The sequence below is a fragment of the Salvia hispanica genome, chromosome 3, assembly GCF_029641045.1.
Source record: "Salvia hispanica isolate PSC_SH4W2 chromosome 3, Shi_PSC_v1, whole genome shotgun sequence".
In the NCBI taxonomy this organism is placed as follows: Eukaryota; Viridiplantae; Streptophyta; class Magnoliopsida; order Lamiales; family Lamiaceae; genus Salvia; species Salvia hispanica.
This window is the reverse complement of record NC_142694.1, coordinates 29,100,776-29,128,270: the sequence shown is the minus strand read 5'-3', so window position 1 is coordinate 29,128,270 and position 27,495 is coordinate 29,100,776. Positions and strand designations below refer to the sequence as shown.

At 34.4% G+C, this 27,495-nt stretch overlaps 2 protein-coding genes and 1 pseudogene across 3 annotated transcripts; 1 reads left to right on the top strand and 2 right to left on the bottom strand.

Annotated features, from left to right (window-relative positions):
- Positions 1-379: 379 nt before the first annotated feature.
- LOC125212989 (BTB/POZ domain-containing protein At5g47800-like) lies at positions 380-3,318 on the bottom strand. The gene is made up of 5 exons (XM_048113311.2): positions 3,207-3,318; positions 2,613-2,673; positions 2,461-2,530; positions 1,299-2,387; positions 380-971 (listed from the first exon to the last, which is right to left on the bottom strand). Exons 2-5 carry the CDS (start codon positions 2,669-2,671, stop codon positions 579-581), a joined length of 1,611 nt encoding a protein of 536 aa, XP_047969268.1. The 5' UTR covers positions 2,672-2,673; positions 3,207-3,318; the 3' UTR covers positions 380-578.
- A 2,603-nt stretch (positions 3,319-5,921) lies between these two features.
- LOC125212365 (C2 and GRAM domain-containing protein At1g03370-like) lies at positions 5,922-12,107 on the top strand. Of its 2 annotated transcripts, XM_048112509.2 has the most exons (9): positions 5,922-6,728; positions 7,104-8,342; positions 8,763-8,948; positions 9,089-9,372; positions 9,476-9,592; positions 9,763-10,025; positions 10,861-11,140; positions 11,397-11,669; positions 11,754-12,107. In XM_048112509.2, exons 1-9 carry the CDS (start codon positions 6,380-6,382, stop codon positions 11,946-11,948), a joined length of 3,186 nt encoding a protein of 1,061 aa, XP_047968466.1. In that variant the 5' UTR covers positions 5,922-6,379; the 3' UTR covers positions 11,949-12,107. The 2 variants fall into 2 exon arrangements, with proteins under 2 accessions (XP_047968466.1, XP_047968467.1); XM_048112510.2 differs by lacking the exon at positions 11,754-12,107 and having other exon boundaries at positions 11,402-11,577.
- Positions 12,108-14,311: 2,204 nt separating this feature from the next.
- On the bottom strand, positions 14,312-16,808 carry LOC125209602 (putative late blight resistance protein homolog R1B-16; annotated as a pseudogene).
- Between the last annotated feature and the right edge of the window lie 10,687 nt (positions 16,809-27,495).

Here is a 27,495-nt window from a genome sequence, read left to right as displayed (position 1 = left end):
AAACAGGCTTGACTAACCTCTGATTGAAAGAGATACTAATTCTAATAACATCTAAATTTGACTTCTGAATGAAACATGGAGTATAACCAAAATTAACGTGAGACTACTCGTCTATCCTTAATCAAATGGTTAGGGACCTGTATTTGGGTATGGAACAACTTTAAACTATTGGGTCAGCTGTCTCATCTATCGAAGTGCCTACAAATCAGCACGAGGAATAGTCACTGAGCCCGCCGATGGATACCTTTGATAATTGGCAAAAAAATTACATGGGACAACAACAGCCAACACAAGCAGAAAAAAAAAAGAGAAGAGGGCAACATAGACGTGTGTGTTGGCATAGAGTGGTATTGTGTTAATGTCAATCTAAGATTTCGAGTTCTAGTCTACCGCACTACCGCAGCATATTTATTCAAATTCATCAAGAATAGTAACTAAATTTCTTTCTACATAGTATGATGCAACAACTTTATACTTGGAGTATATATTTTTTGTCTTGCCTCTTCATTAGCAGAGGATATGTTCACAATCTCACTACAACAACTCAATTAACAGAAAATCTTGTGATCTATCTTTCTTCAACGTTTAATGTATGTCATCTTCGATAAACTTCTCATTTGAGCTTTGCTATGAGGATTTAGCTGCGGTGCAGCGTCTCCCGCAACCTCCCTCTTCTTCTCCTTCTCCGTCTCCACCTTCACCTTAAAACTCAACTCTTTGCTGAGCTGCGCTCCGTTTGTTCCGGGCGCTTTAGGCCTGGTACCATTGCCTTGCTCCTCCGCTGCAGTGCTACTTACCTTCGAAGCCGTGGTGTTGCTTTTCTCCTGCTCGAAGAAGAGGACTTGCACGACCGTTCTTAGTGGCAGCCGCTCGTTCTTGCTAGCATGAGATCGCACTTCTGGTGACAGTTTTTGGCAGTCTAAGAAGCTGCAGAGGTGTTTCTTATTTGCTTTGCTCACATCAGGATGTGCCTGTTTGTTGTATAAGAAATATAAAACCACATAGGGTCATGTTAGATTAATGACTATCTTAAATTTAACCAAAATATAATACGAAGACATTTGTATGCCAACAAAATGTAGTTGACATACGTATGTCTTGTCCTGACATCTATATTACATGTCAACACAATGCATACGTATGTCAACTACATTTTGTTGATACATATGTCTTCAATAATGCAGGTTGTTGCCATAGTTATCAATTATTATCAATTTATAAGATAGTTATCAATTGATCATATCCCAAACCATATATTTTATAGAATTAAAAGCTTTTTCAAAAATGTATAAATATACCTTGAGATAGATGTTGATTGCTTTGTAAAGATGGTCATGTTGAGGCCTTGCTGTTGCTGGAAGAGTTTCAATCAGAGCCACCATTTTATGAGCTGGCATTCTTGCATCCTTTGCAACTACTTGCAGGTAAGAATCAATGAGCTTCCCCACCTTATGCATCTCTCGCAGCGACTCCCTTTCGCCTGCTGAGCTGCGACGTTTCCACTGCCTCAAGAAGCTCCATGCAACCGTCTTAACCAGATCAACCTCGTGTGAGGTTCCTGCATTAGGAAGCAGCAAGTCCGGAAGCGTGGCCTCGTGTAGCTGCAGCCCGGACAGCCTCAGGAGCTCTGCTTTCGACACTGGAGACGCTCCAAGCGTGTTCGCGGTGCTGAGGAGCCTCAGCAGGAATTTGACCGAGACAGACCCTTTCTCCGCTGGAATGAGCTTCACAATCGTCTCAAGGATTTTCCGTTTTCTGTTGGGAGATTCACGGGAGGAGTTGAGCAGCCAGCAGTGCGCGTAGACGTGCAATGCCTCGCCAATGAGCTGCGGCTGCAGCATGCTGGTTGAAGAGACGGTTGTGACTATGCTGCTAAACATGTTTATGCCTAGGCAGGATAAGTCCTCTGTCCACCAGTCCTTTGGTACTGATTTGCGCCGTTTCCTGATGTATCCCGGCCTTGTATACGTGTAAGACCACCTAACCTTCGTTGGAGGCGTTAGAATCTTGTCAACGATGGACTCAACGCAACGTCTCACAATGCCAAGATTCACACACCACTCGTGCAATCTCTCAGCGTTCTGTAGTGCGATGAGAGTGTCCTTCCACGCTTGGAGGATGCACGACGAGAAGAAGGCCTCCAGCTTTGCAATGAAGTTCCCGTGTTCGAATTTCTCGGTCATACGCAGGAAACTAGCAGCACAGAGGGCTGGCACAAAGTTGTGTGCACTGAGGCTGATTGTGATCCCATAACAGAACTTAGCACATAGCTCGAACGCCTCCTCACCTCCCGGGATGTCGTGTAGGTCCACGGAGATGCTCCCACCGTTTTCGTCTCTCTCAGAGAAAAGCCTTTGCAATAGGCCACATTTTGGAACAAGACAAGACTGAGCTAGGCACAAAAGCAAGCATTACCAATTTGATCATTCTATATTATTGGATTTAAACTAAAAAATTTACCTTGTGGAGAAGATAGGTCATGCCATCTATCCTGATGGTGAGGTCAGTTGGCACATCTGATAGCAAAGTCCTGATCAAAATTTCAAAATTTATTATCTGTAACAGCTTATATATATTAAACAGCATTTACATATAATCAAATTTGGGCCTACCTCGTTGTCTCATCTGTGTAAAAGGTGTCTGGATTTAATCCAAGTTTCATAAACTTCATTTCTGCAACAAGATTTTGAGAGCAAAAATCAGTTGCTAGTGAAATGTTTCTTCAAAGGGACCGAGATTGAAAAATGCAAATTCAAGATTACTACTATAATTTATCACACACACTTCAAACATCAACTCAAATTCTTGATCTAAAATACTTGATAAAGTGGCTTTTGCAAATCATTGAGCTTATTTGGAAATGGGAATCCTGAAAAAAGTTGAGAAAAAATGGTGGTAGGTAGAAATCAAGTATTGTTGAACAAAACAAAACTGGAACTTGCTTTTTCATGAAAATGAGGAGAGGCAAAAATAAAAGCAGGAAACCATATATGACTAATGCATTAACATTTTGATCCAAACACCACAAACATACATAATTTCTCGAAAAGCACTATCAACTTATGTTACATAAATATGGTAGCTACCCAAATTAGTAGCAATAGGTTTGCTTTTGTTTTACTTTATTCTTGCTTTGCTTTACCTATCAGTTTACAAGTGACCAAACTTCAAATTAGGGACTTTAAGCATCAAAATTGCAAACATACCTCAAAATTAGCAGATTCAAGAGTTTAGAGATTGATCATAATAGAGAGAGAAAGCCATTGTGGAAGCAAGTGAAGCTATAAGGAAAATGTGTATCAAATGTGAATGTGGGCTTAGTCAATATGATTAATAATGTGGGAAAAGCAATTCTACTTAGACAAGATATTACATGCATGACCGACAATAAGATTTACTCTGTCTCTTGCTTCAATTCTATAATGCTACTTTCGTACCATTTCTTCATATTTGACCACAAATCAATACCAATTTTTCCTAATATTTTACTTTTTCATTTTCAATTGGGATGCATGAATCAATTGTTGAAATAAAAGGGAAAAAAATGGTCGTAAAGCTAACGAAACTTATAGAATGTGGAATTAATTACAATTAAAGTTATCCAAAAAGAGAAAAAATCATCATAATTTAACAAAAGAATAGTTTTAGAGTGCCACTAGTGTCTTTTTCTTTCTTTTCACGATCGTTAAATCAAGACGCAGATTAAATTATGTTAGTGAATATCGAAAATGAAATCATCATGTCCTTTCTCCTTAATTTGATCGCTCTGAAGCACTCAAACATTGTAATTTGTAATTAATTATTTAAACCCAAAACTATGAAAACTATCGAACGAATAGAGTTAATCTTCTTCAAAATAGGCTATGATATTTAGGTATGATGACGTTATTCATTCAATCATAATATGAATGTCATTGGATTTAAATATAAATTTTCTTCAAAATTAATTCATTATTTAGTGATTTAGTAAAACATTTAATTCATCTAAAAATATAAATTTTCTTAAAACTACCTTTCATTAAAGCCAAATTTAAATCTCTCACTACTCTATCAAGTCGGGATAGAGAAGTCTTTGGAGCGAGGGAATCGCCAAGTATAAAAAAAGAGACAATAATTTAAAATTTTTCCAGCATTATTATTTATTTAATTAATACAAGTAACCTTTTATAAGTAGCACTCCGCTTGGACATGTCATTTCCAAGAAAACCGTGGACTAACATGCTATAATTTTCATTTAAATACGAGAAAAGGGGTTATTAGTGATCAGAGCTTCAAGAAAATGTAATACTACTAGTAAATTTGATTTATTTATTGCAGACAAGCTATCATTATTCATGGAGGAAGTAATTTCAATGATGGGGAATTTAGCAGTCTAGATATCTTTAATCTCATGGCCTAAAGCAACATCATTTCCAACATCATTTTAATTTTTAGAGGAAGAATACATGCTATCATCACAAGTGGACAGTAGGGGCATGGTAAGTTGGTAACGAATAACGATTATTGTAGTAATAACGTGATTAGCATTTTTATCATGACTAACTAATCACCGATTTTAACAAATAAAAATCTAGTTTAAAATATACACAGCTTACATTTTATTCTATAAAAAACTTTTAAGGAAATATATTACATTTCAAATAATACTAGATTTTGGGGATTTTTTGTAAAATTATCATTCACTTACAAGCCCTACTGAAATTTAGTGAAACTAAAAAAAATTGTGGGAGTAAGTTGTAATCCATCCGTCCGCGAATAAGAGTTTCATTTCTTTTCATCACGGGTTTTAAGGTATGTTAAAAAAGTGGATGGAACAAAGTTAGCGGGATATGCGTCGCATTTGTATATACTAGTTTTAAATGATATGTGAATGAAATGGGTTATTCGAATATGATGCTTCTTTACCATTTATAATAATTATGAACCAAAATAGAAAAAAATATGATCACTTCTATTGGCGAATGGAGGGAATAATATTTTACAAAATTATCATATTGAGACAATCAAGTAATGAAAATTCATATATGACATTATAAACAATTTCCTTAGATAATATTATTATAATAACGAATTAAGGACAACTACGTACATTGCTCTAGGCTAAGTATAAACTTTAAAAAAAAAAAAAAACTCAATACAAATTACTGATAATTAGAAACACATGTATATAGTCCGTCCTTAGAAATAGAAATTAGTTTCACTTTGTTTTCTTTTAAAATTAGATATTTTTTTATTTTAGAATTTTTTTTTTCACTTTAATAGATGAGACTTATTTTTCACTAATAATATTATAATTAATTTTTTTTAATTCTTCCCTTTACTAACTTTGCATTAAAATGTATACTATTTTAAAAAATTTTATTTGTAAGCGACGAAGGTAGTATATGAGGTAATGAAAACGATACAAATACTACATAACATTGTTAGTCTGCATTTTTTTATCCACACAACTTAAAAGTAAAATTTTATTAATCATATTTGCACTTAAAAACAATTACGATCCTCCTTGAGTGATACTATGTGGCAAACCGCGCATACTAATCCATTTACCAATGTACAAAAAGTCTACGACATAGTTACTATTTTGACACAGAAAATTTCGGACGAGTATTTTATTAGAAAAAAATATATATATAATAAAATTTGAACAATTTATACAAGGTGATAACAACGGAAATCTAGTGGATTAAAAATTTATACAAAACGGAAATCTAGTGAATTTTGTCATGCATTTGTGATATTCTATTTTGAGATTATATTTATGATCCATAAAAATATTTGAGAACAGAAATCAATGATAATTATTATTCGATCACGATGGTAGTTACTCTCCACCAGCCTGAAACAGTAAATGTAAATAGCAGAGAAATTTAGTTACTAGAAAATACAAAAAAAAAAAAAGGAAGAGGGAATCGCATGCATTTCCTCATCTCCACTCTCTAAATTACGTATGAGAACAAAATCAATTCCAATGCCCAGCAACTTCATATCCCTAAATCATTTCCTTAAATTTAGCATTGCGAATTTGATTTCCATCCGCTTTCTTCATCACGAGAAGCGAAGATTTGATCGTTAACTCCATTTTCTGCACGCACTTTTGATTTAATTTTTGCTCCTGGGTTGCACTTTTCAAATTCGATTTTATTCGTGAAATTCATCCATTTTCTCCAACGAGTTTTTGGAAGGCTAACCAATTCTATGCGTTTCCTTTCTTTAATTTACGTTTTTTTCGGTTATACATTCGTCATTTTGTTTCCGCCCAAATTCAATTTTAGATTGTGTTTTTGCCTAATGTTCGTTGATTGTTCGCGGTTGTTTCCTTTTAAGCTCGATCGTCTACAAAATCAAACAATTTCGGATTCATTCTTCATGCTGAAATATGAACCTTCTGGTCCGCGTAAGCGAAGCCAAAAATTTGCCTCCGATGGAGGCCAGCGGCTTTACCAATCCGTATGTGAAGCTAGAATTGGGGCGGCAGGCGTTCAGGAGCAAAGCTGTGAAGAAATGCCTGAATCCGTCGTGGTCCGAGGAATTCATATTTAAAGTGGACGACTTGAAAAGGAAGCTTGTTGTGTCTGTTTTGGATGAAGAAAGGTGTTTCAATAATGATTTTGTTGGGCAGATCAGAGTGCCCGTAGCTTGGGTTTTCGAGGCGAAGGATCAATCCCTTGGCACTTCTTGGTACACTCTGCATCCCAAGAGCAATAATGCCAGGAACAAGGATTGTGGTATGGCGTTTTCCTTCTTGTTGTGGCAGAGATTAACGTGTCAATTAGTTGTGGTTGTGTGTGTGCACATTGTGGTTGGTTTATGCTATTTATACTTGAATGCATTATGCATATAATGCCAGTACATGTTTTGCATTCTAATTAGCTGTTCTGTGCACATACTGTACTTGAATTTTTTAGTTTCTTTGAGCTAGTTTCATTTGCTTAGTTGTGATTGTTGTAGATTTATTCCAAAATCAGAGAATTGGAGGCTTTACTGCTGTGAAGTTGAATACATATGCATATAGTAATTGCTATTTTGTTAATTTCTGGGATTGCTGAAGTCTTGATATGGCTAGTTTACACCAGATTGACGCTACTCTGTTATTCTACTAGGTGAAATTCTTCTCACCATTTATTTGTTGCAAAAGAATACGCCATTAGACTTTCCACCCACCAGTGATTCTGCAATGTTGTCAAGAAAATATGCTGATTCTCTGCATGATTCCCCCTCAATGTCAATGTCTTCCTCAGTGGCATCTTCTCCTATGAGATTAGAGGAAGAAGTCCCGTTGAAAGAAGCAAAGGTTAACGCGCCAACATTAGCTGGTCGAATTGCAAAATATTTCAATAAGAATGTAGAGCCAACAGCCATTAGCTCTATTGAAACTAGTGATGTATCAGAGGCTGAAAGTAATGATTCGTTGAGTCTAGAGAGCAAGTGTGTAGAACCTTCGTCATCAGTTGATTTCGAAGAACTAATGAGAAGTTTGGAGACGAGAGAACAGAGTGGTGAAGTTCCAAGTTGTTTACCTGGAGGAGTAGTTCTTGATCAATTATATGCAATAACTCCTCGAGAATTGAACTCCACAATCTTTTCTCCAGATTCAAGCTTTTTCAAATCTTTCGCGGACATGCAAGGATCAACTGATTTACAAGTAAAAGCATGGGAATTCGATAATAATGGTGAGAGCCTAAAACGGCTGGTGTCATACATTAAGCCACCAACCAAAATGATTAAAGCTTTGAAAGCCACAGAGGAGCAAACATATTTGAAAGCTAAAGGTGGGACTTTTGTTGTTTTGGTCGTTGTGAGCACCCTGGATGCTCCATATGGCAAAACTTTTAAGATAGAATTGCTTTACTGCATAACTCCTGGTCTAGAGCAGCCATCAGGGGAGCAATCTTCCCAACTGGTTGTTTCGTGGAGAATTAACTTCTCGCAGAGCACCATGATGAAAAGTATTATTGAAAATGGAGCAAGACAAGGCATAAAAGAAAATTTTGATCAGTATGAGAAGTTACTATCCTGCAGCGTAAAGCCCCTTGATCTTAAAGATATAAGTTCTGAGAAAGACCAACTTATGGCATCTCTTCAGGTAGAGCATCACTCTGAATGGACATTGGCAGTTCAATATTTCGCCAATTTCACAGTAGTCTCGGCTATTTTCACGTGGTTATATCTGCTCACACACTTATGCATGGTTATGCCTAGCAAAGTTCAGGGTCTTGAGTTTGTTGGTTTAGACTTGCCTGATTCCGTTGGTGAGATCATAGTAAGTATTTTGTTGGTTCTGCAAGGAAAACAGGTGCTGAAGTTAGTGTCCCGCTTCATGCAAGCGAGAGCACAGAAAGGTAGTCTAATATTTCAAATTGGCAAGTTGATGATGGATGGACTGTTTTAATTTTTATTCAAATGAATTCAAGCATAACGTGACTTATTACTTTAGTATGCACAGGTATCCGATTAAGATATATGATATATGTGCCCATCTTCCCCTTTATATGTCTAAATCAACATCGAACTTTGGCCTACTATGATACGATTTGAGAAATGTGTCCATCTTCCCCTTAAAAAGCCTTATATGGGTAGAGGATACTCCAATCTTATATATAAAACGTGATCTTTTACCTAGTTGATGTGGGATAGAAAGAGTGGCTTCAACGAGATATATGCTTTTTCTGTCATTTTATCAGATTTTTATTTCCAGTTTATACAACTATTTCTAAGAGGCCATTTGTTTTTTTAATTTGTTTTTGTGGTGTGCACTATAGGAAGTGATCATGGAATCAAAGGAAAAGGAGATGGGTGGTTGCTAACGGTTGCCTTAATTGAAGGAAGCAATTTGGAAGCACCTAACTCAACTTCACCGTCATCTGATCCTTATGTGGTGTTTACTTGCAACGGGAATAGAAGAACCAGCTCTATCAAGTTTCGAAAATCAGAACCTCTTTGGAATGGTATATATGATATGCTTTCCCCCTTTAGCTAGCTGCTAGCTTGTCATACATTATCGTAGTTCTTAACTAAAGCAATAAGCAGCTACAATTACAATGTGTATGTCATCAGCTTCTTCATTGAGATGGATGGTTCCTTGCAGAAATCCTTGAGTTTGATGCTATGAATGAGCCTCCATCTAGGTTGGACGTGGAAGTGTTCGATTTCGATGGGCCTTTTGTTGAACCCTCATCTCTTGGGCATGCTGAAATTAATTTCCTGAAAACTAGTGTTTCCGACTTATCTGATGTCTGGATACCTCTACAAGGAAAGTTGTCTCAAGCATGTCAGTCAAAGATACACTTACGAATTTTCTTGAACAGTACTAAGGCTACTAATAGTTTCCAGGAGTATATAGCTAAGGTGGAGAAGGAGGTTGGCAAGAAGGTACCTTCTTTATTAGTTTATGCTTCATTTCACTTTAACCTCACAATTTTCTCCGCCATATATTTCTTTGAGCTGATCACTCAGGTTCATGAAATTCTTGTAGATAAGATTACGGTCTCCTCAGACAAATTCAACATTCCAGAAGCTTTTTGGGTTGCCCCCGGAGGAATTTCTCATCAATGACTTCTCCTGCTACCTGAGACGTAAAATTCCTCTCCAGGTAGGTGATTCAAATGTTTATTCAAATATTTTTTTTACCATTTATTGGAAAATACGAACACGCTTTACTATTATCCTGTAAAACTAATGATATTTGTTGAGGGTCATTTATCTCAGTGGATTAGTGTGTGTCTGCCAGTGCTTTGACCAATTGATTACTTCATGCGGCAGGGCCGTCTGTTTCTTTCAGCAAGAGCGGTTGGGTTCCATGGAGATATATTTGGTCAGAAGTCAAAGTTCTTATTTCTCTGGGAAGACGTGGAAGATATTCAACGCATCCCTCCCACTCTATCATCAATGGGAAGCCCTGTCATCAGCGTGATTCTAAAGCCTGGAAGAGGAACTGATGCACGGCATGGAGCACGGTCACTAGATGCAAAAGGCAGGCTGGGGTTTCATTTTCATTCTTTTGTATCTCTCAATGTTGCCCACAGGTAACATTCACATATATAACTTTTAATGTAGTATATGTACATGATTACTTCTAGCAATGATTTTGCATGTTTATCCTTTGGTTTTCAGCTGTCAAGCTGTGAGCTTATTAGTTTCTTTTCTATCCTTACTGCATAAACAGCTATCTTTCCCCATTATGTTTTACACTCAGTGCCGTTCTTGGTTTTATTTTTGTTTCTCCTGTGATGTGTTTTCCGGAGTCAGTTGTTTGCTTTGTTGCTTAGAGAGTGTGACAAGTTGCCTTATACTGAATCTAACAGTTTAAACTGCATCAGATTGATTCTTTTTTCATAACTCTCAGGCCTAGGATATTGGGTTTCTATTTTCACATCCTCCATGCCATTGCATCCACATAGATGATTAGTGGACTTCTTTTATTTATCTAACTACAGAAATGAGAATTGATATTAACCTTTATTGAATAGTATAATCAAAACTAAGGTTTTGCAGCACAGTTCTTGATATAGTTCTAGATTTGAGTAAGACCAGTCAGTCATAAAGAGTTCAAAAATTGTTTATCTGTCATCAAGAAAATTCAGAATTATATTTATTTAAACAGAAGCCTAATGAGAAGCTAAATTTGATGAAAGTCATTACAATAAATGTGAGTTAAATGACAATAAATGGATGAGTTCATTATGTGTGGGTTATTTGAAAGAATGTTATAAGTGATTTGTAATACCTATCTTTCCATTAGCATATTTCAACCTCTTCTCATTTAATTTCTTATGTAACCTTTTGTGCATGTCAGATAGTTACTCCGTATAGCATGTACACACATCAATTCTTCACATCGTCCTAGTGTGTATTAAACAGAACAATGTTGGCACTCTGGAGGGCAAAAACCTTGCCACCTAAACCGAAGGAGGAGATGATACCAGAGAAAGAATCTGAAGCAAATGATGTCCATGCTTCTGAAGACGAGTCTGTCTCTGAAACCATTCAAGCTGCAGAGGAGGAGCTTGAAGTTCATTGCGATTTGATAGAAGACAATGACTCTGATGCTAAAATCCACCCGACTGAGGAGACCGCTCCTTTTCTGGGAGTTGATGATGTTAATGTGTCCACGGTTTATTCTTCCATCCTACCACTTCCGGTTAGTAAATGTACTCCCCCCACACGCCCACACCAGACATCACTAATGACATATGGAAAAGGAAAATAATTAGATCCGTACAATTTCACTGGTACATGAATGTAAATATTAGAAGATGGTACTTCAAACTTATAAGGGCATTCAACTTTCACTCTTTTTCATATGGTGAATGTTGTTTTGTACTCCTATTTACTTTTTTTTTGTGCCATAGTCACTTTGCTTGTGCAAAATCTAATACTCCATTGTTTACTTGTAGATTAGTTTCTGCATGGAATTGTTCGGAGGAAGCGAAATTGAGGAGAGGGTGATGGAGAGAGCAGGATGCCTTAACTACTCTCACAGCCCTTGGGAATCGTATAAGGCAGACGTGGATCAGCGACACCTTTACTATAAGCTTGAAAAATGCATACCTCTCTACAAAGGGGAAGTTGCGAGTACTCAGCAAAAGCTTCGCCTCTCTGTTAAAAATGGTTGGCTCATCAACGAACTCATGAATCTCCAAGGCCTCCCACTCGGTGACAATTTTTCAGTACGGACGCATGCTTTATAAGTTTATCAATTTATCATTATCTCCCCCTTCTAAACCATTATGTGCTGCTTTGCTTATTTACAGCTTCACTTAAGGTATTACATCGAGGATCTCCCTGCGAATTATGCAGCGTGTAGTGTTCGAGTGAACCTCGGCGTTGCATGGCTGAAATACACCAGAAACCAGAAACGAATCACAAAAAATATCACTTCGATTCTAAAGAAGCGTGTGAAGCTTGTGTTTAGCATATTGGAGAAGGAATACATTGCAAAGTCATAGACATATATGTCAAAAATGTCTACCATTATTATGATGCAATGATATATACCAATATACCATGTGTGATGTATAGATAACTCCATATACATGTTATTAGAGGCTAATGTAATGTTGTCTACAAAATTCAAAAAACTTTGTTAGTAAAATATGCTTAATGGGTGGATAATGTACTATGAGCATTTACAGAATCACAGTGCATCCACATTTGCGGGTTGGTGGGGCGTGCGGGTTGTCAATTGGGCCAACCATATCGGGATGTCGGGCTATCAGTTATGGACGGGGCGGACACAGAAATCTTCACTGATAGGGGCTATTTTTTTTAAAAAATATTTTGAAATATAATCATGTACTCCCTTTGTCCATGATTAATTGAGTCTGTTTGATTCACCTCGGATTTTAAGAAATACAGCGAAATTAGGGTTTAAAAAGTTAGTTAAAAGAAGGTCCTACTTTTAATAGTATATTAGTTTTATTTTATATTAAAATGTGAGTGTGATAAGTTAGTGGAATGTGGGGTCTATTACCAAGAGTAGTAAAAAAATAAGAATGTTAATTAATCATGGACGGACAAAAAAGGAATTGGTATTAATTAATTGTGAATGGAGAGAGTATAATTTAGCTCACTGATTAGTGGCTTTTTTATAAGAATTTACATAAATTTGATACTCCCTCCGTCTCATAGAAATAAGTCATTTAAGGTTGTCACGAGTTTTAATGCGTAATTGGTAAAGTAAGAGATAATGTGAAAGAATAGTTGAAATTGTGTAGTAGATGGTGGAGCTCATAAATGATAAAGTAAAAGAAGAAGAAAAAAAGGTTGTTATACATTAACAGATGAACTATTTCTATTGGATTTTGGACGGACGAAAAATGAAGTATGAGATATTTCTATGGGACGCATGGAGTATAAATTAAAATATTTACAAGAAAAAGTAAAATAATAGTGATAGCATATCTCTCAAGTCGTTATTGAGAGACACTTTAAGAAATATAATGGAAAGTGAGTTGAAAAAGTTGGTGGGATGTGGGTCCTAATTTTAAAGTATTAGTTTTATAATAAAATGTGAGTAGGAATGAGTTAATGGAATATGAGGTCCACTACCAAAAATGGTAAAAAGTGAAGTGTGTCAAACTTTCAAAGATGGACCGAAATGGTAAACTGTGTCAAACTTTCATTGATGGAGAGGTAGTAATTTTTATTGAATAATATATAGGGTGGTTGGCTATAATTTTGTTAGGGTAGTTGTAGACCGTCCAAAATTGAAATGAGATGGAAACTTGTGAAGTATATCCATATTGCAGTGATAAAATTCTCTCTGCCTCTAAACTATTAGGTAGAAACGTTCTAAATTGAAATGAGATCGAAACATTTGAATACTAACATAAAAAACATTGTTCCTTGAAGTGTCTGAAACTCATTTGAGAAAATCAATATGTTGCCTAAACATGTACTACTATTAGAACTTGAGTTATAGTATTATGATAGTAAATGATTAAATATTTTTCACAAATCTAACTTTTTCTATGAAAAAATGAAACTAACAAAAAAGAGATGTGCACCAAATCTCTCAACAAGTTCAAGTATGAAAAATCACACACAATTGTAACACAAGTTGATAAATAGTGACAAGAAACATTGCCCGCAATGGGGAGGACTCCTGTCTGAAACCAAGGGATCACCAGATGTATGTTTAAGAGCATATTGTGAGCGACATAAGAGCTGTAAAATACGAGCAGTTTGCTATATCAAGTAAAGGGGCAAATGACATAATGTAGACCTAGAGAATATCAAATCTAAACAAACAATACTAAACATGGAGTATAACCTTTGTTACACTACATAATATAGCTCAAACCAACAATGATTCTTGTGTGTTGTTCAACATACTCAAGTTGCAGAAATTGTTACATGAAACAAAAGGCACTATCTAATAACGTAATTCATGATCAGGAAAATATACCAATAATGTAAGGGAAAAAGAATATAAAGGAATAGATTGTATGTTAACAAATGGAGTATGTGTTTGATTGCCCGGGGTACAACATTTTTACCTTTTGGCTTCTAATCTGCCACAAGCACTTCGAGGTCATAGTTGACGTACTCCTCTTGCTGCACCTTCTGAACTTGTTGTGCTGAGGCCACTATAGAAGCGCCACGAGATGTTTAGGAGTATATTGCAAGCAATGTAACAACAGCAGAAACTGAAAAACACGAGCAATTTGCTATCAGTTTAAAGGACAATGTAATAAGGAAAATATACCAACTATGTAAGGGAGAGAGAATATTAAAGAATAAATTGTATATTAACAGCTGAAGCATGTTTTAGATTATAAGGAGTTGGATCATATTTACCTTTTGGGTTCTAATGTATAACAACTTTGAGGTCGTAGTTGTCATACTCTTCTTGCTGCACCTTCTGAATTTGTTTTGCCGAGGCCATTACAGAAGCGCCACACTGAACTACATAAATTTTTTGGAGAGTTGGGATATCTCCAATGTCACAAGTGATTTCCTCTAGCTTATAGCAATTGCTTACAACCAGAACCTGGAGTCTAGGGAAGTTTGTCTCATCGGCTTTCCAACGCACCAGATTTAAGCAGTCAAGATGTAGAAACTTCAGAGAGTGAAATTCATTTCCTTCTGTAGCCTCCCACTTTTCCTCTGCCTCTCCTTTTTCTTTCAAACACACATTTAAGTACTGCCAGCACTTCCAGATTCGGTAGTGCACAAAGTGTTGTCAACAAACTCCCAAACAGTACACAGCTAAGAAGAGTTAACTTTCTGAGATTACATGGAAATCTGAGTTTTTGCAGAAAACGGCTCCCATCTTTATCCAGTTCAGATTGGCAAGTTAATGTTTCGAGTTTGTGAAGATGGCTAAGATCAACTTCAATGTTTGGTGAGTCTTCATAATAGATTCCCAACTTTATGATATTTGGAATTCTTTCAAAAAAGCCACTACTAATTAGCTTAGGAGTTACCCACACATGGAAAACCGTCTGCAACTTCTTAAGATCAAAGTTTATCTTCTGGACTTTGATTACCGTCTCCACCAAATTAATATGTCTTAGCTCAGATATATCCCATAATTCAGATGGCACATAGGGCATAAAGTGTGGACAAATCAAGGTTTGCAGATTGTGTAATCTTGATATTCCATTAGGTAAACCTGAGCAGCAGTTGAAAGCTAAGCTAAATAGCGTAGGTTGACAAGTTGTAATATTTCTTTTGGGAACTCCTCCAATACCATGCTCATTACATCTAGCACCCTAACCAATCTTAATATGCAAAAAATAGGAGATATAATCTTACCATTAGTGCATATAAAAGATCGAGCAAGTGACATTAATTGTGGTGAAGCACACAAATCTTCCATTTCATACGATGACTCAACACTTACACGCCGCATGGAATTCTTAACGTTAGAAAACTTATCCTCATTCGCTTTCCTTATGCATAAATCCCTCAAAAGATCATGGATTGAGTAACTCATTGCTTTCCCATTGGACTTTTTTCGTGTTACCAAAAGTAGATTCCTCTCAACGAGAACTTTTAAGTAATCCTCAGCCTCTTCCTCCAAACTATTATCACCATTAGATTTCACAAATCCTCATAAGTCTAGATCCCTTAATCAAATTATCTTCTGGAAAAGCTCCCATATATAAGAAACATGGTTTCAAGTAAATGGGTAAGTGGTTATAACTCTAGGAAAATATATTGGAGAAACGCTCCTCTGATTCAACAATGGAAGCTTTTACATCTGTTGAGAGATGCTCCCACACATCTATTGATCTTTCGACCTTTGACAATAGCCCACCAATCACATGAATGGCAAGAGGAAGCCCACCGCATTCACTCGCAATCTTAGTTCCTATCCATTGCAATTCAAGAGGGCAATCCTCTTCTCCAAACACAATTTGGCGAAGTAGATCCCAACTTATAGACTTGTTAAGCAATTGCAGGTTATGATGCAAACTCTTGGAGTTTATAATATATTGGGCTACGTTAGACTCCCTAGTGGTGATCACAATTCGACTGCCATTATTGTTGTCTGGAAAATTCATGCGTATTTCATCCCTGAAATTGGTGCTCCGTATATCATCTAATACAATAATGTATCTTCGGGCAAACAATCTCTGATGCAATATACCTTTCAACTCATTATCTTTGCACTGAATTAGTTTATCACTGAGCTTTTCATTTGGGCCACCGAGAAGACTTAATAGAATTTCTCTCATATTGGGAAGTTGTGAAATTGCGGCCCAGCCACGATGATCAAAGTGAGTAATAATGAGTGGATCATCATAAAGATTCCGAGCAAGAGTGGACTTACCAATCCCACCCATCCCAGTAATGGGGATGATCTCCAACTTGCTCTGCATATTTGTAAGACGACCCTTCAACTGCAACAGATCTGCATCAACCTCCACCACCATGAGGTTTGCAGATTCAAGCTGTTGGGCTGCTTGCTGCACTTTTTCACCATGCGAGAAAGAAGCACCACTGGCACTGGATGAACTTCACCACTTGTTCCATTGCCAAATCCAGATCATGAGTTACTTGCTGCAGATCTGGTGTGGAAAAGGCCAAGCTCACGCGGTTGGAAACCACTACCTCAAACTTAGAACGCAGGTGTTGCATGAGTTTTAAAGAAACCATGCGTGATTCAATAATGTCTTCTGCTTTATATGCAACATCTCTGATTTGGCTCCCCAAACATGGTGTATTGGTTTTTCAAGAATGTGCAGCAGAGATTCAGCTTTTTGTAGCATGGATTGGAGTTGTGGTTTGCTGCGATCAACATTCCAAAGTGATTGTTGGAGGATGGTGATCATGAGTGATTGAAGATTGTGTGCCATGTTTCAGATCTCTTTCTCCCAAACAAAACACAGCAAGGAAGAAAGATTGTTGCAAATAAGGAATGATGAAACTCACCATCAGAGCTGCAACAAACTTGTTGATCAATTGAAATTTCTGGCAGCCAGCTCAGTGTTGACCTCGAGCAAATAGTCAAAATATTTGTTATTATACCGGTTAGTTGCCTATTATTTAATTACAGTGGTTTACTTCTAATAAAATGCCTTGAACCTGTGCAAGATTTGCATTGTTATAAACAAAACCAAACTGAGATGCCTCAACTTAGACATCGACCAAATTTCAGTTGGCGGATGTGTGATTTTGAATCAAGGTTTGCAGACATCCATTGATTTTTCTTATCTCGCAAAAACCATCATGGAATTGTTGCAAACATAAATAAATCAAGATTAGTGATAATCTCTATTTCTTAAAAATAAAAACTTTTTTTTTTTTTACTTAAAAATACAAACTTTCCATTTTAGAAAAAAAATCTCTCTTTTTTGCTATTGCACTTTTTCTTTTTCTCCTTCTTTACCAATTTTACATTAAAACATATCTTTTCAAATGTTTCTGTTTTTTAGAAAACTGAAAGAGTATATCATACGAGCTCACTTTGAGAAAATGAATCAATAATAAGACTACTTACAAAAGAAAGATGGCTGAACAAGGATCACGCGCACTGGGGCTCCCATTCAGTCAAGGCTCTGCAAATACAGGCCATGACAGAAGAACATTCAAACTAAATATAAAATTAAAGGTCGGTCACTAGTTTGCCCCATTGCAGGAGGCTAGTCCAGACTATGAAATGCGAATGTGGCGCACTATAGTTCGACCACTAGTCCGGACCATTGTGGATATTCTTAGAGTATTGTTAGTAGAAAATGAGATCACTATTTTAAAGTGCAAAACTTTTCATAAATATAGGTGGACTATTTTATTGGCTAGACGAAAATGGAAATATTGTCTATTTTTATAGGACAACTTTATTTATTTCCAATTAATTCTATATTCCTATTAATATTTTTGTTAAGCTATACTCCCTCCGTTCCAGATAATTCAATCCAGTATTCCATTTCAGACCGTCCCATATAATTTGTCTCACTTTACTTTTACCAATTTTGGTAGTGGACCCTATATTCCACTGACTCATTCCTACTTACATTTTATTATAAAACTAATACTTTAAAAGTAGGACCTACATCCCACCAACTTTTTCAACTCACTTTCCATTAGATTTTTTAAAACCCGTGCCAGGTCAAAATGTCCCGAATTATCTGAGACGGAGGGAGTACTAAATAGATTACCTATACAAGTGACAGTTATTTTTAACCATAACGCATGGAGAGATGAAAATTCCCTTTTTCATGCTTAAATTATTATAATTGTTTAATGAAACATACAAGTAAAATAACAATAATTACATAATTGGATGTGAATAAATATGATTATTTTGTATTTCATTGGATAATAACACTAAAAAATTAATTATATATGCATATAGTTGTTTTTATAACTTGGAATTTTAGTAATTACTTCCTCTGACTATAAAAAATAGACTAGTTTTACTATTTGAGATGTTCACTAAAATTAGGCTAAGTTTAAAAATGGAAAGTTTTCAACAGATAATAATTGTTCACATAATTTATAATATGGACCACACAATCCTCTAACACTCATTCCACTACCTTTTCCCTCACTCTCTCTTACTTTTTTTCTCCATCTCTTACTTTACCAATTATATATTAAAATTATATATTAAAATATTAATTGAATGTAAATGACTATTATTATTTTATTGGATGGTAATGTTAAGAAATGAAGTATATACACGTGTAATCGCTTTTACAATTTTGAATTTTAAAGATGATATAATAATAAAAATATTTGGATGCAAATGACTATGATTATTTCGTATTTCCTTTGATGACAACACTAAGAAATTAAGTATATATGCATGTAGTCGTTTTTATTAATTATATATACATATAGTAGCCGGGTAGTTATAAAATGCAAATTGCATCTTTTCGACAAATTATAAACTACTCCCTCCGTCCCCTATTAGGAGTCACTCTTTGACTTGGCACGGGTTATAAGAAATGTAAAGAAAAGTTGGTTGAAAAAGTTAGTGGAATGTGGGACCCATTTTTTTATATTGGTTTTATAATAAAATGTGAGTGAATTGAGTTAGTGGAATGTGAGACCTACTTACTATTTATGGTAAAAATGAAGTGTGACTCTTAATTGGGGACGGACCAAAATGGAAAAGTGTGACTCTTAGTGGGGGACGGAGGGAGTATGATTTAAACCGTTAGATTTTAAGATTTGGTGCCAATAAATGACAAAATAACGTCAACAAAAAATGTTAACACAGTGTCAATCAATTGACAATGTTGCCGTTGTGTTGATATTTTCGGTTGACGTTATTTGTCATGTGTTAACATCAGATCTTGAAATCTAACAGTCCAAATCACAGTTAATACATCCGAATAATGGGCTTTATTAATTATATATACATTTATTCATTTCAATTAAATATTGTAAAATAATGCCATAGTCAAATATTGTGATATTAAATGTTGTAAAATATTGTGAAATCAAATACAAATATGACAAAATATTATGAAATCAATTATTTATTCATTCCTATTCAACATCCGAAAATTATGCAATCAAAAATCATTATTTTTTAATTTAGTATCTTAAAAAAAAGGTCCTTTGATTCAACAAACACCACTATGAATGCATGCTACATTTTATGATGCATTAATCATCCTTAATTCATAGTCAAATGTAACATATAATGACGGTTATTTCAAAATGACAAAATATTTAATGACCAATAGATAGATCATACTTTTAATATCATTTCTGTAGATGTGACTTGTGAGTATTTTATAAAAAATACTAACTTTTTCTTATTTTAAATAAAAATAATTATACAAGTAACAATTTACGAAAAATGTTGGAGTTAATTGGAATTGGCATATATATTTAAACGCTTATTACAAACTAGAATTAATATTGAAATGTATGATTGTTTTTCATTGATAGACTCTCTGGGATGCACTCATTAGTAGGGCTGGGGAAAAATACCGAAATACCGAAATACCGGCCTTATCGTATCGAAAAAATACCGAAAATACCGAATTTTCGGTATACCGTGACTTTCGGTACGGTATGATACCTTACCGAAAGATTCCGGTAAGGTAACGGTATGAATTTTCAAATACCGCGGTATACCGCTGCATACCGAAATTCGGTATATACCGTAAATTAAGGTATATACCGTAAACTAAGGTATATACCACAAAAATATAAACACAATTATATATAAAAATATATTTTATATATTTTTAAATTATAAAATCTATCATAAAATATAAATATAATTATGAATACATTATATTTAATTTATTTTTAAAATTATAAAATATAAATAATATTCTAGAAACTTTAATTTTTTATTTTAATTGATGTTGAAAGTCAGGTATACTGTAAAAGTAAGGTATACCGAACTTCGGTACGGTATACCGAAAATGAGATACGGTATTGGTATGGAAATTCGTCATACCGAAAATAAGGTATATCGAAGTTCGGTATACCGAAAACTTTGGTAAGGTAAAGGTATGACTTTTTCGCTTACCGTATTTACGGTAAGGTATACGGTATGGTGGTTTCGGTAAGGTATACCGTACCTACCCACCCCTACTCATTAGTACTCTTATTTCTCTAATTAAAGCTTAATAATCATCAGTAATATATAGTATCTTAATTAATGTCCATTAATGACGTGTGTAATCCTACTCTAATCAAAATATAATCATTATTCTTATTTGATAATATCTTAATTTGATGTTCATAAATGACGTGCGCTAACCAATCAATTAACCAAAATCTTTTCCTTTCAATTACTTCCCTGTTTTAGGGAAAAAATATTTAAGACTACTGTTTCAAATAAAGCATTTCACACCTAGCAATAAATGAAAATTAAGACTATTTTCCGTTTCTTACTTTTTTTATTTTTTCTGTGAAGTAGGAATCGCTAAATAAAACCAAATTTTATGATTATTCCCTAAAATCTCGGATATAAGTAATATTTTTAGTAAGTAATGAAGTCTATCATTGTGCAATAAAATGCCATTTTGTATATAAAGCACAAAAGACTTTGGTTTTTAAACACAATTTCAAAGCATTATAGTACAGTACTTGGTTACATAGCTATCAATCAAATCAGAAATGAAGAGTTCCATTTTCGCAGCTCTTCTCATTATGCTTATTATGAGTCCATGTAATGACTCTTTTTAAATTTCAAAATTTCAATTTCAGGCTAAATACTTAATTTTGAAAATTCCGATATATAAATTCTGACAAGTTTAAATTTGCAGTGATTTGTGCAAGAGATATAGAAGTGAAGGCAGGGAGATGCAACGAAGATCTTCCCTCCACAATCGAATTATGCGACGAGAATAAATGTGTGACAGATTGTCAGAAAAAACATGGAGGGCATGCTACGGGACGATGTTTGATGATTGATACTTGTACATGTCAGTACATATGCTAAAACATTACCCATTTTCAATTTATGTCATGCTATTTTCAATTTCTATCGTGGGTTGTATTTCGAGATCGAGATGATTAATGAATTTTATTTAGACCCACAAATTCCCTTTTTCTTTTTTGCGCGTGAACAACTTCATAAAAGGATAAACGGTCCAAAATGTCTCTAATGTTTGGAGGTAATTACCACTAGCATTTAGTACATATTGTTTCGATTTTCCGGTGAACGGAATGTTGATGTGGCTATCGAAAATACACGTTCCCTAGTCTACGTGGCGTTCGTATATGATATGTAATTTTTGTGATTATTAAAAACCAAACAAATTACTCAAAAACACGTGAAAAATAAAATGTTTCAGACTTAATAGAAAGAACGAATGAAGTATTTGATAGGTTTCAAATAATTGAATTATCTTAATTTCTTCACGGGGTGTTCGTTTTTTAGGCGCCAGAGCCTTTTTCCAACAAGGTGTTCGAATGTTTCTGTAATGATTTCAATTGAGTGAATTTTTTTTGAAGTACTTTTCCTTGTCCATTTTTGAAAAATGAGCTTGTAGTGACATCATTTATTCGGTTTTTAGGTACCGAGTAAATGTGTATTTTAAATAAATTATTAAAATAACAAATCAATTTTTAGTTTTAGGAATTCTATAAAATTAAAAATGTGAATTACATTCTTTAATATATTAGAATTAAATTAAATATATAAAAAAACAAACAAAACTAAACATGAATCAAACGTGGATGATGCTTAAATAAGGTGCTCACATAAGGCTTGTTGCATATTCCCTTCAACTATTTATATATTAGAGTGAACTAAAAATTTAGTCCCTAGGGTTTGGGGTTATCACACAAGCCCCTAGCAAAAAAATGCTCCCTCTGTCTCAACTAAGTTGAGTCGTATTTCATTTTGGGATGTTCCAACAAAGTTAAGTCATTTCTTTTTTTGACAAAAGATCAAAACATTCAAACACTCTTATCTTATTTCATCATTCACTTTACTCTCTCTTATCTCTTCTAGTACTTTTTTTTCCTCTCCTATTTTTTATCCATCCCTAAATCCCTCAATCTGCCGCCACCAATACTATGCAATATGTCACATCATTTTCTTTTTATGCGCTGTTACTTATTTCTCCATTCATTTCACGGTAGTTCTACTTTATTCCCTCCTCCATTTTACTCAGTCTTTATCTTTTCTACTTTCTACTTTATACATCTCTCCTACTTTTCAACACAATTTTTTAAAGTGCCCAGAAGCGGATCTATATGAAGAGTATACGGGGCATTTGCCCCTCCTCAACATATTTTGTTAAACTATTTTATTCTTCAATTTTTTAAATTTATCGATTTCCTTCATATATGCCCCTCCTCAAACTTGGAAAATTTCTTTATAATATGTACTTTTGCCCCTTTTGGATTGAATTCCTGGATCCGTCTGTGACCGTGCCCAAAAGTTTTAACTCAACTTAAGTGGACCGATATAGTAATAAATAGTTAAAGTCGAAAGAGAGTAAAATACAAGAGAGAATAACATAAAGAAAAGTCATCCCTACATTATTTTGTTTCTTGCTTTAATCTCTTTTCACTTAAACTATTTATTAGTAATATTTTTTCAAAACGAATACTTAAAATAAAATAACTCAACTACTATGGAACAGAAGAAATGCTTTGTTCAGTTCAAGGTAGCTATCACAAGCTACTCAACTTGAGAGCATGCGAATAGTGTCAGTGGTTGTAGGTGGCTAAGATTCGTATACAAATATTGTTGGTGTCAAGAAAGGGCATACCTAAGAATAGTTGCAGATTCAAGACATGAGAGTTATGGAATGCTCTTTTTTGCGTGTGAATAGAAAAGGAAGGTGGGTGGGGTGCAATTTTCCAATGGTAAGACGATAATTTTGCAATTCAATGCCAAAAAGCGACAGAAATGGATGATGAAATTCAAAATCAACGTAAAGATGGACCTAAGGATGGTTTGGTTTTGTTGGTTTGCTTGTGGTGCATTATTTTTGCATTTTTGGCCTTTTAAATTTTTCTAGTAAAGTAGGTGATTGTAACGAAATTACATATTTGTGCCTTTCAACATTTTAGAATCTAAAATTTGATAACGAAATTACCTGAAGCTATTAGTTCGAATTTACCTTATATTATGAGTTTCTATTTGTTTATACTTCATTCTTGCATAAATTACCATCTAGTACTATTTTTTAATATCTTCCTCGCCGAACCGAAGGATAACTGTTGGACAAGTATATGATTTTGAGAACTACAACAATTTGTGATGAATCAAAGTTGAAGATTTTCATCTATAAAACTTTGCAGTGAATAATTGAAGGAGATGAAAATAATTGAGCAATTCTATGTCTATATACATGGAGTCTATTTATTGAAGGTAGCATTGACTAGCTGTTAGTTGTTGGCATTAATGATGTACACGTCAGAACGAAAATTACCAAGTTAAGACCATCTCGAAGGGTACACTAAAACCTAAAATATGATAGGTATTTAGCTTCAATAGTACTCAAAAACCAATCTCATTTTTTTTTTTGAAAAAAAAATACCTATCTTTAGGTTTACACTAAACCAAAACCTAAAAGTTTTTCAAATTTTCTAAGTAAAAAAGACATAATATAGAGAATATTCTTTTAAGTTTGAGTTTAGCATAAATGGTTGGAATAAAATCATATTTTATGTGATATTTACACTAAAATGGATTTAAGTTTAGTGTAAATGGTTGAAGATGCTCTAAATACCCATCTAACTTTGAAATCACATTTGAAGTACCTAGATAAATCGGAGATCACATTCCATATACACAACAAAGTCTAAAATCATGTTCCATCTATAAATTTGTAGTGAAGTAACTGAACTAGATGAAAGTAAGTGAGCAATTCATTGTCTATATAAAGGGAGTCTATTTACTGAAGGTAGTTTGGAATAGGGGTGGGTCGATACGATATATCGTATCGAAAACATTGTATCGTGTATCGTATCGAAAATATCGATATGAAAGAATTTCATATCATTATCGTATCGAAAGTTTCGATATATCGAATTTCAATATATCGAACTTTCGATATAAAAAAATTTCATATCGTTATCGTATCGATATTTCGATATATCGTACCGAAATTCGATATATCGTTAAATTTCGATACATATCGAAAATTTCGATATATATCGATATATATCGAAAATATCGATATATCGAAAATTTTCGATATATATCGTATTTTCGATATAAAATGATATATCGTGATATAAGGAAATTCATATCGTTATCGTATCGAAAACTTACGATACGATATCGTATCGTATCGAAAATTACGATATATCGAAAATTCGATAATTTTTCGATATTTTTCAATACGATCCGAGCGATATATCATTTTTTCGGTATTTTCCCCCAACCCTAGTTTGGAAGATGATAGTTGGTTGTTATGTGTGCATAGGGTGAGAAAAAAAATCGGAAACCGAATATCCGAACCGAACCAAACTGAAATTTTGAAATTCGGTTCGGTTTTTCGGTTTGGTTCGGTTTTAAAAATAAAAACATTCAGTTTTTCGGTTTGGTTCGGGAGAAAAAAAAAAGCGAAAACAGAATTATATTTTAAATTTAATAATATATATTTATTCTATTAATTCAATACTATATTATATAATATATATTAATTTTAATATATTTTATATAATATGTATTATGTATATTTTTATTAATTTTATTATATATTTATATTCTATAAGTATATATGTGCATTCACTAGTTGTTGGCATTAATGATGTACACAACAGAACGAAAATCACAATTGAAGTACCCATCTAAATTTTAAATCATATTCAAAGTAGTCACATAGATCGGAAATCACATTCCATGTACACAACAAAGTCTGAAATCACAGACAAAAAAGCGCAAAACATATTCGAATATAATCTAAATCAAAAGCAAAAAAACTTTAATTAGAATCAAAACCCAAAAACTTTCTTTCTTCAGAATTCAATCTAAGTACTCAATATTGATGACGACCACACCTTTGGGGTTGGATGTATTCCTTTCTCTGCTAGCTCTTGGGACGTTGCTCGTGACATCTGGATTACTCTGCGACAATGAATATTAATAGCACATATTAATAAGCGGATTCATACGAGATAGTACATCTCGGGTCGCCGCGCGTTCGATGTTTTAGGCATGTTACTTTCCTTTTTTCTCTGTGAGTCACGAGGCTGTGAGTCAACAAGAGAAGTCTTCACTCGTGGACAATGACGGATCTAGAAAATCGAACTCGTGGGGTCAAAAAATAACTTATAATATATAAATATTTAAATAATTATTATATATTAATATAATTTAATATTGCATTATTTTTGTCAAAGCACAGTAATTATTTAATGCCATATCATTTTTTGGAAGATATGAAAAAAACACATCATACAATAATTTAATTTTATTTGTAATTTTACAAATATTATTGTTATTTAACTACAAATAAATATAAAAGTCAAATTAAATCAAATTAATATGAGTCATACTAAATGACAATTATTTATAATATTTTATATCATTTTTAAGTATACTTGGACTATTAATACAATATTAATTAAATCAAACACACACATGTTAATAGTACTATGGAGTATTTAAGTTTACAACTAAATGCATAAACAAAATATTGCCGTATTAAACAAAAACTCCCTAGGTTTACTAAAACAAAATTACAGCTTGCGTTGCGCCTCTTTCTTCTTCGTTATCATCTTTTCCAAATTTCTGCAAATTTTCTACTTTTTCAATTTTCTCATGAAACTTTATTTCACCTCTCCCCTAATCTATCTTCTTCTAATTCTCTTCCATGGAGATGAAGTAGCCATAGCCTGGGGTCGGAGCTGATGTAGAGCTGGGTCGACGGCTAATTTTGGGAGGTACTCGGTGGTATTCACGGACCGGCGGTGGGGTCGGCCGACCCCACTCGACTCCACCTGGGTCCGTCACTGCTCGTGGATTATTTTTGCAAGTTCTCTTGTTGTGACCATCTAACTATTCAGAAATAAACACATACAATCACAAATATAAAATAGATAAACACATGTAATTGTTTATCCAACTTGATACAACGTGTATCTAAGTCTAGGGCGATGTCAAGCTAGAGATTTTACTATATAACTCTAGATGTATTCTACCATGAGGAAACACCTCTATTTATAAAAAAAATAGACAAGCTTCATATTAACAATCTCCCACTAGGAGGCGAACAACTTTCATGCAACTATACTTTCTTGATTTGTCTAGAATGAAATGCTAGATTATTTGCCAAGAATATAGCATATGATCTATCACAGTAATATGTAGAATATGTTATTCTTGTTCTCTTTCCCAAGTTCATCTAAAAAACTTTGCAACCACAACATTCTCTTACTTGCCTTCATCACATCTACATATTCAGCTTCCATAGTAGGCAGATCAACGATCTTCTGCTACTTAGAATTCCCTAAATAGTAGTACCACTATAAGTAAATAAATACCTTGTTCTGCTTCTTCTCCCATCAAGATCATTAGACGCCAAGTCCGCATTCACATAACCTGTCAACTTAACATTCTTGCTATTGAACATAAGACTCTGTTTGTGGTACATCTTAATTATCGAAGGATCCATTTAACTGCTTCCCCATGTTGCTTACCCGGATCACCCATGGACCGACTCACTAATCCCTTTGCTTGTGCAACAACTCACTAATCCCTTTGCTTGTGCAACATCAGTCCTCATACACACCATTGCATACATAATACTGCCAATTGCTGAAGTATATGAAACTTTCATCATTGCAGCGCGTTCCTCTCTTGTACTCAGCAACTTCTTTTTCGGCAGCTAAAAGTGACTGCCCAATGCACATTTACTGGTTTCGAATCATCCATATTGAATCATTCCAAAGTCTTACCAATGTAAGTAGCTTGCGAAAGTAAAATTTTTCTGTTGTCTTGTCACGCTCGATTCTCATGCTCAAAATCTGGTTAGCCTATCTAAGATCTTTCATGGAGAATCACTCAGACAATTGATTTTTCAACTTATACATCTCATTATTTGTATCCAATGTTTTAAAAATTGGACCGAAATGAGATGTTGAACCGTTAAGAATCGCTTG

Excerpts from the sequence above, each read along its gene's own strand:
- LOC125212989 (XM_048113311.2), bottom strand. The coding sequence starts at position 2,671 with ATGAAGTTTATGAAACTTGGATTAAATCCAGACACCTTTTACACAGAT. Across the intron at positions 2,531-2,612 it reads TACACAGATGAGACAACGAG|GACTTTGCTATCAGATGTGC; the intron begins GTAGGCCCAAAT and ends AATTTTGATCAG. Across the intron at positions 2,388-2,460 it reads TGACCTATCTTCTCCACAAG|TCTTGTCTTGTTCCAAAATG; the intron begins GTAAATTTTTTA and ends TGCCTAGCTCAG.
- LOC125212365 (XM_048112509.2), top strand. The coding sequence starts at position 6,380 with ATGAACCTTCTGGTCCGCGTAAGCGAAGCCAAAAATTTGCCTCCGATG. Across the intron at positions 8,343-8,762 it reads GCAAGCGAGAGCACAGAAAG|GAAGTGATCATGGAATCAAA; the intron begins GTAGTCTAATAT and ends TGTGCACTATAG. Across the intron at positions 9,373-9,475 it reads AGAAGGAGGTTGGCAAGAAG|ATAAGATTACGGTCTCCTCA; the intron begins GTACCTTCTTTA and ends AAATTCTTGTAG.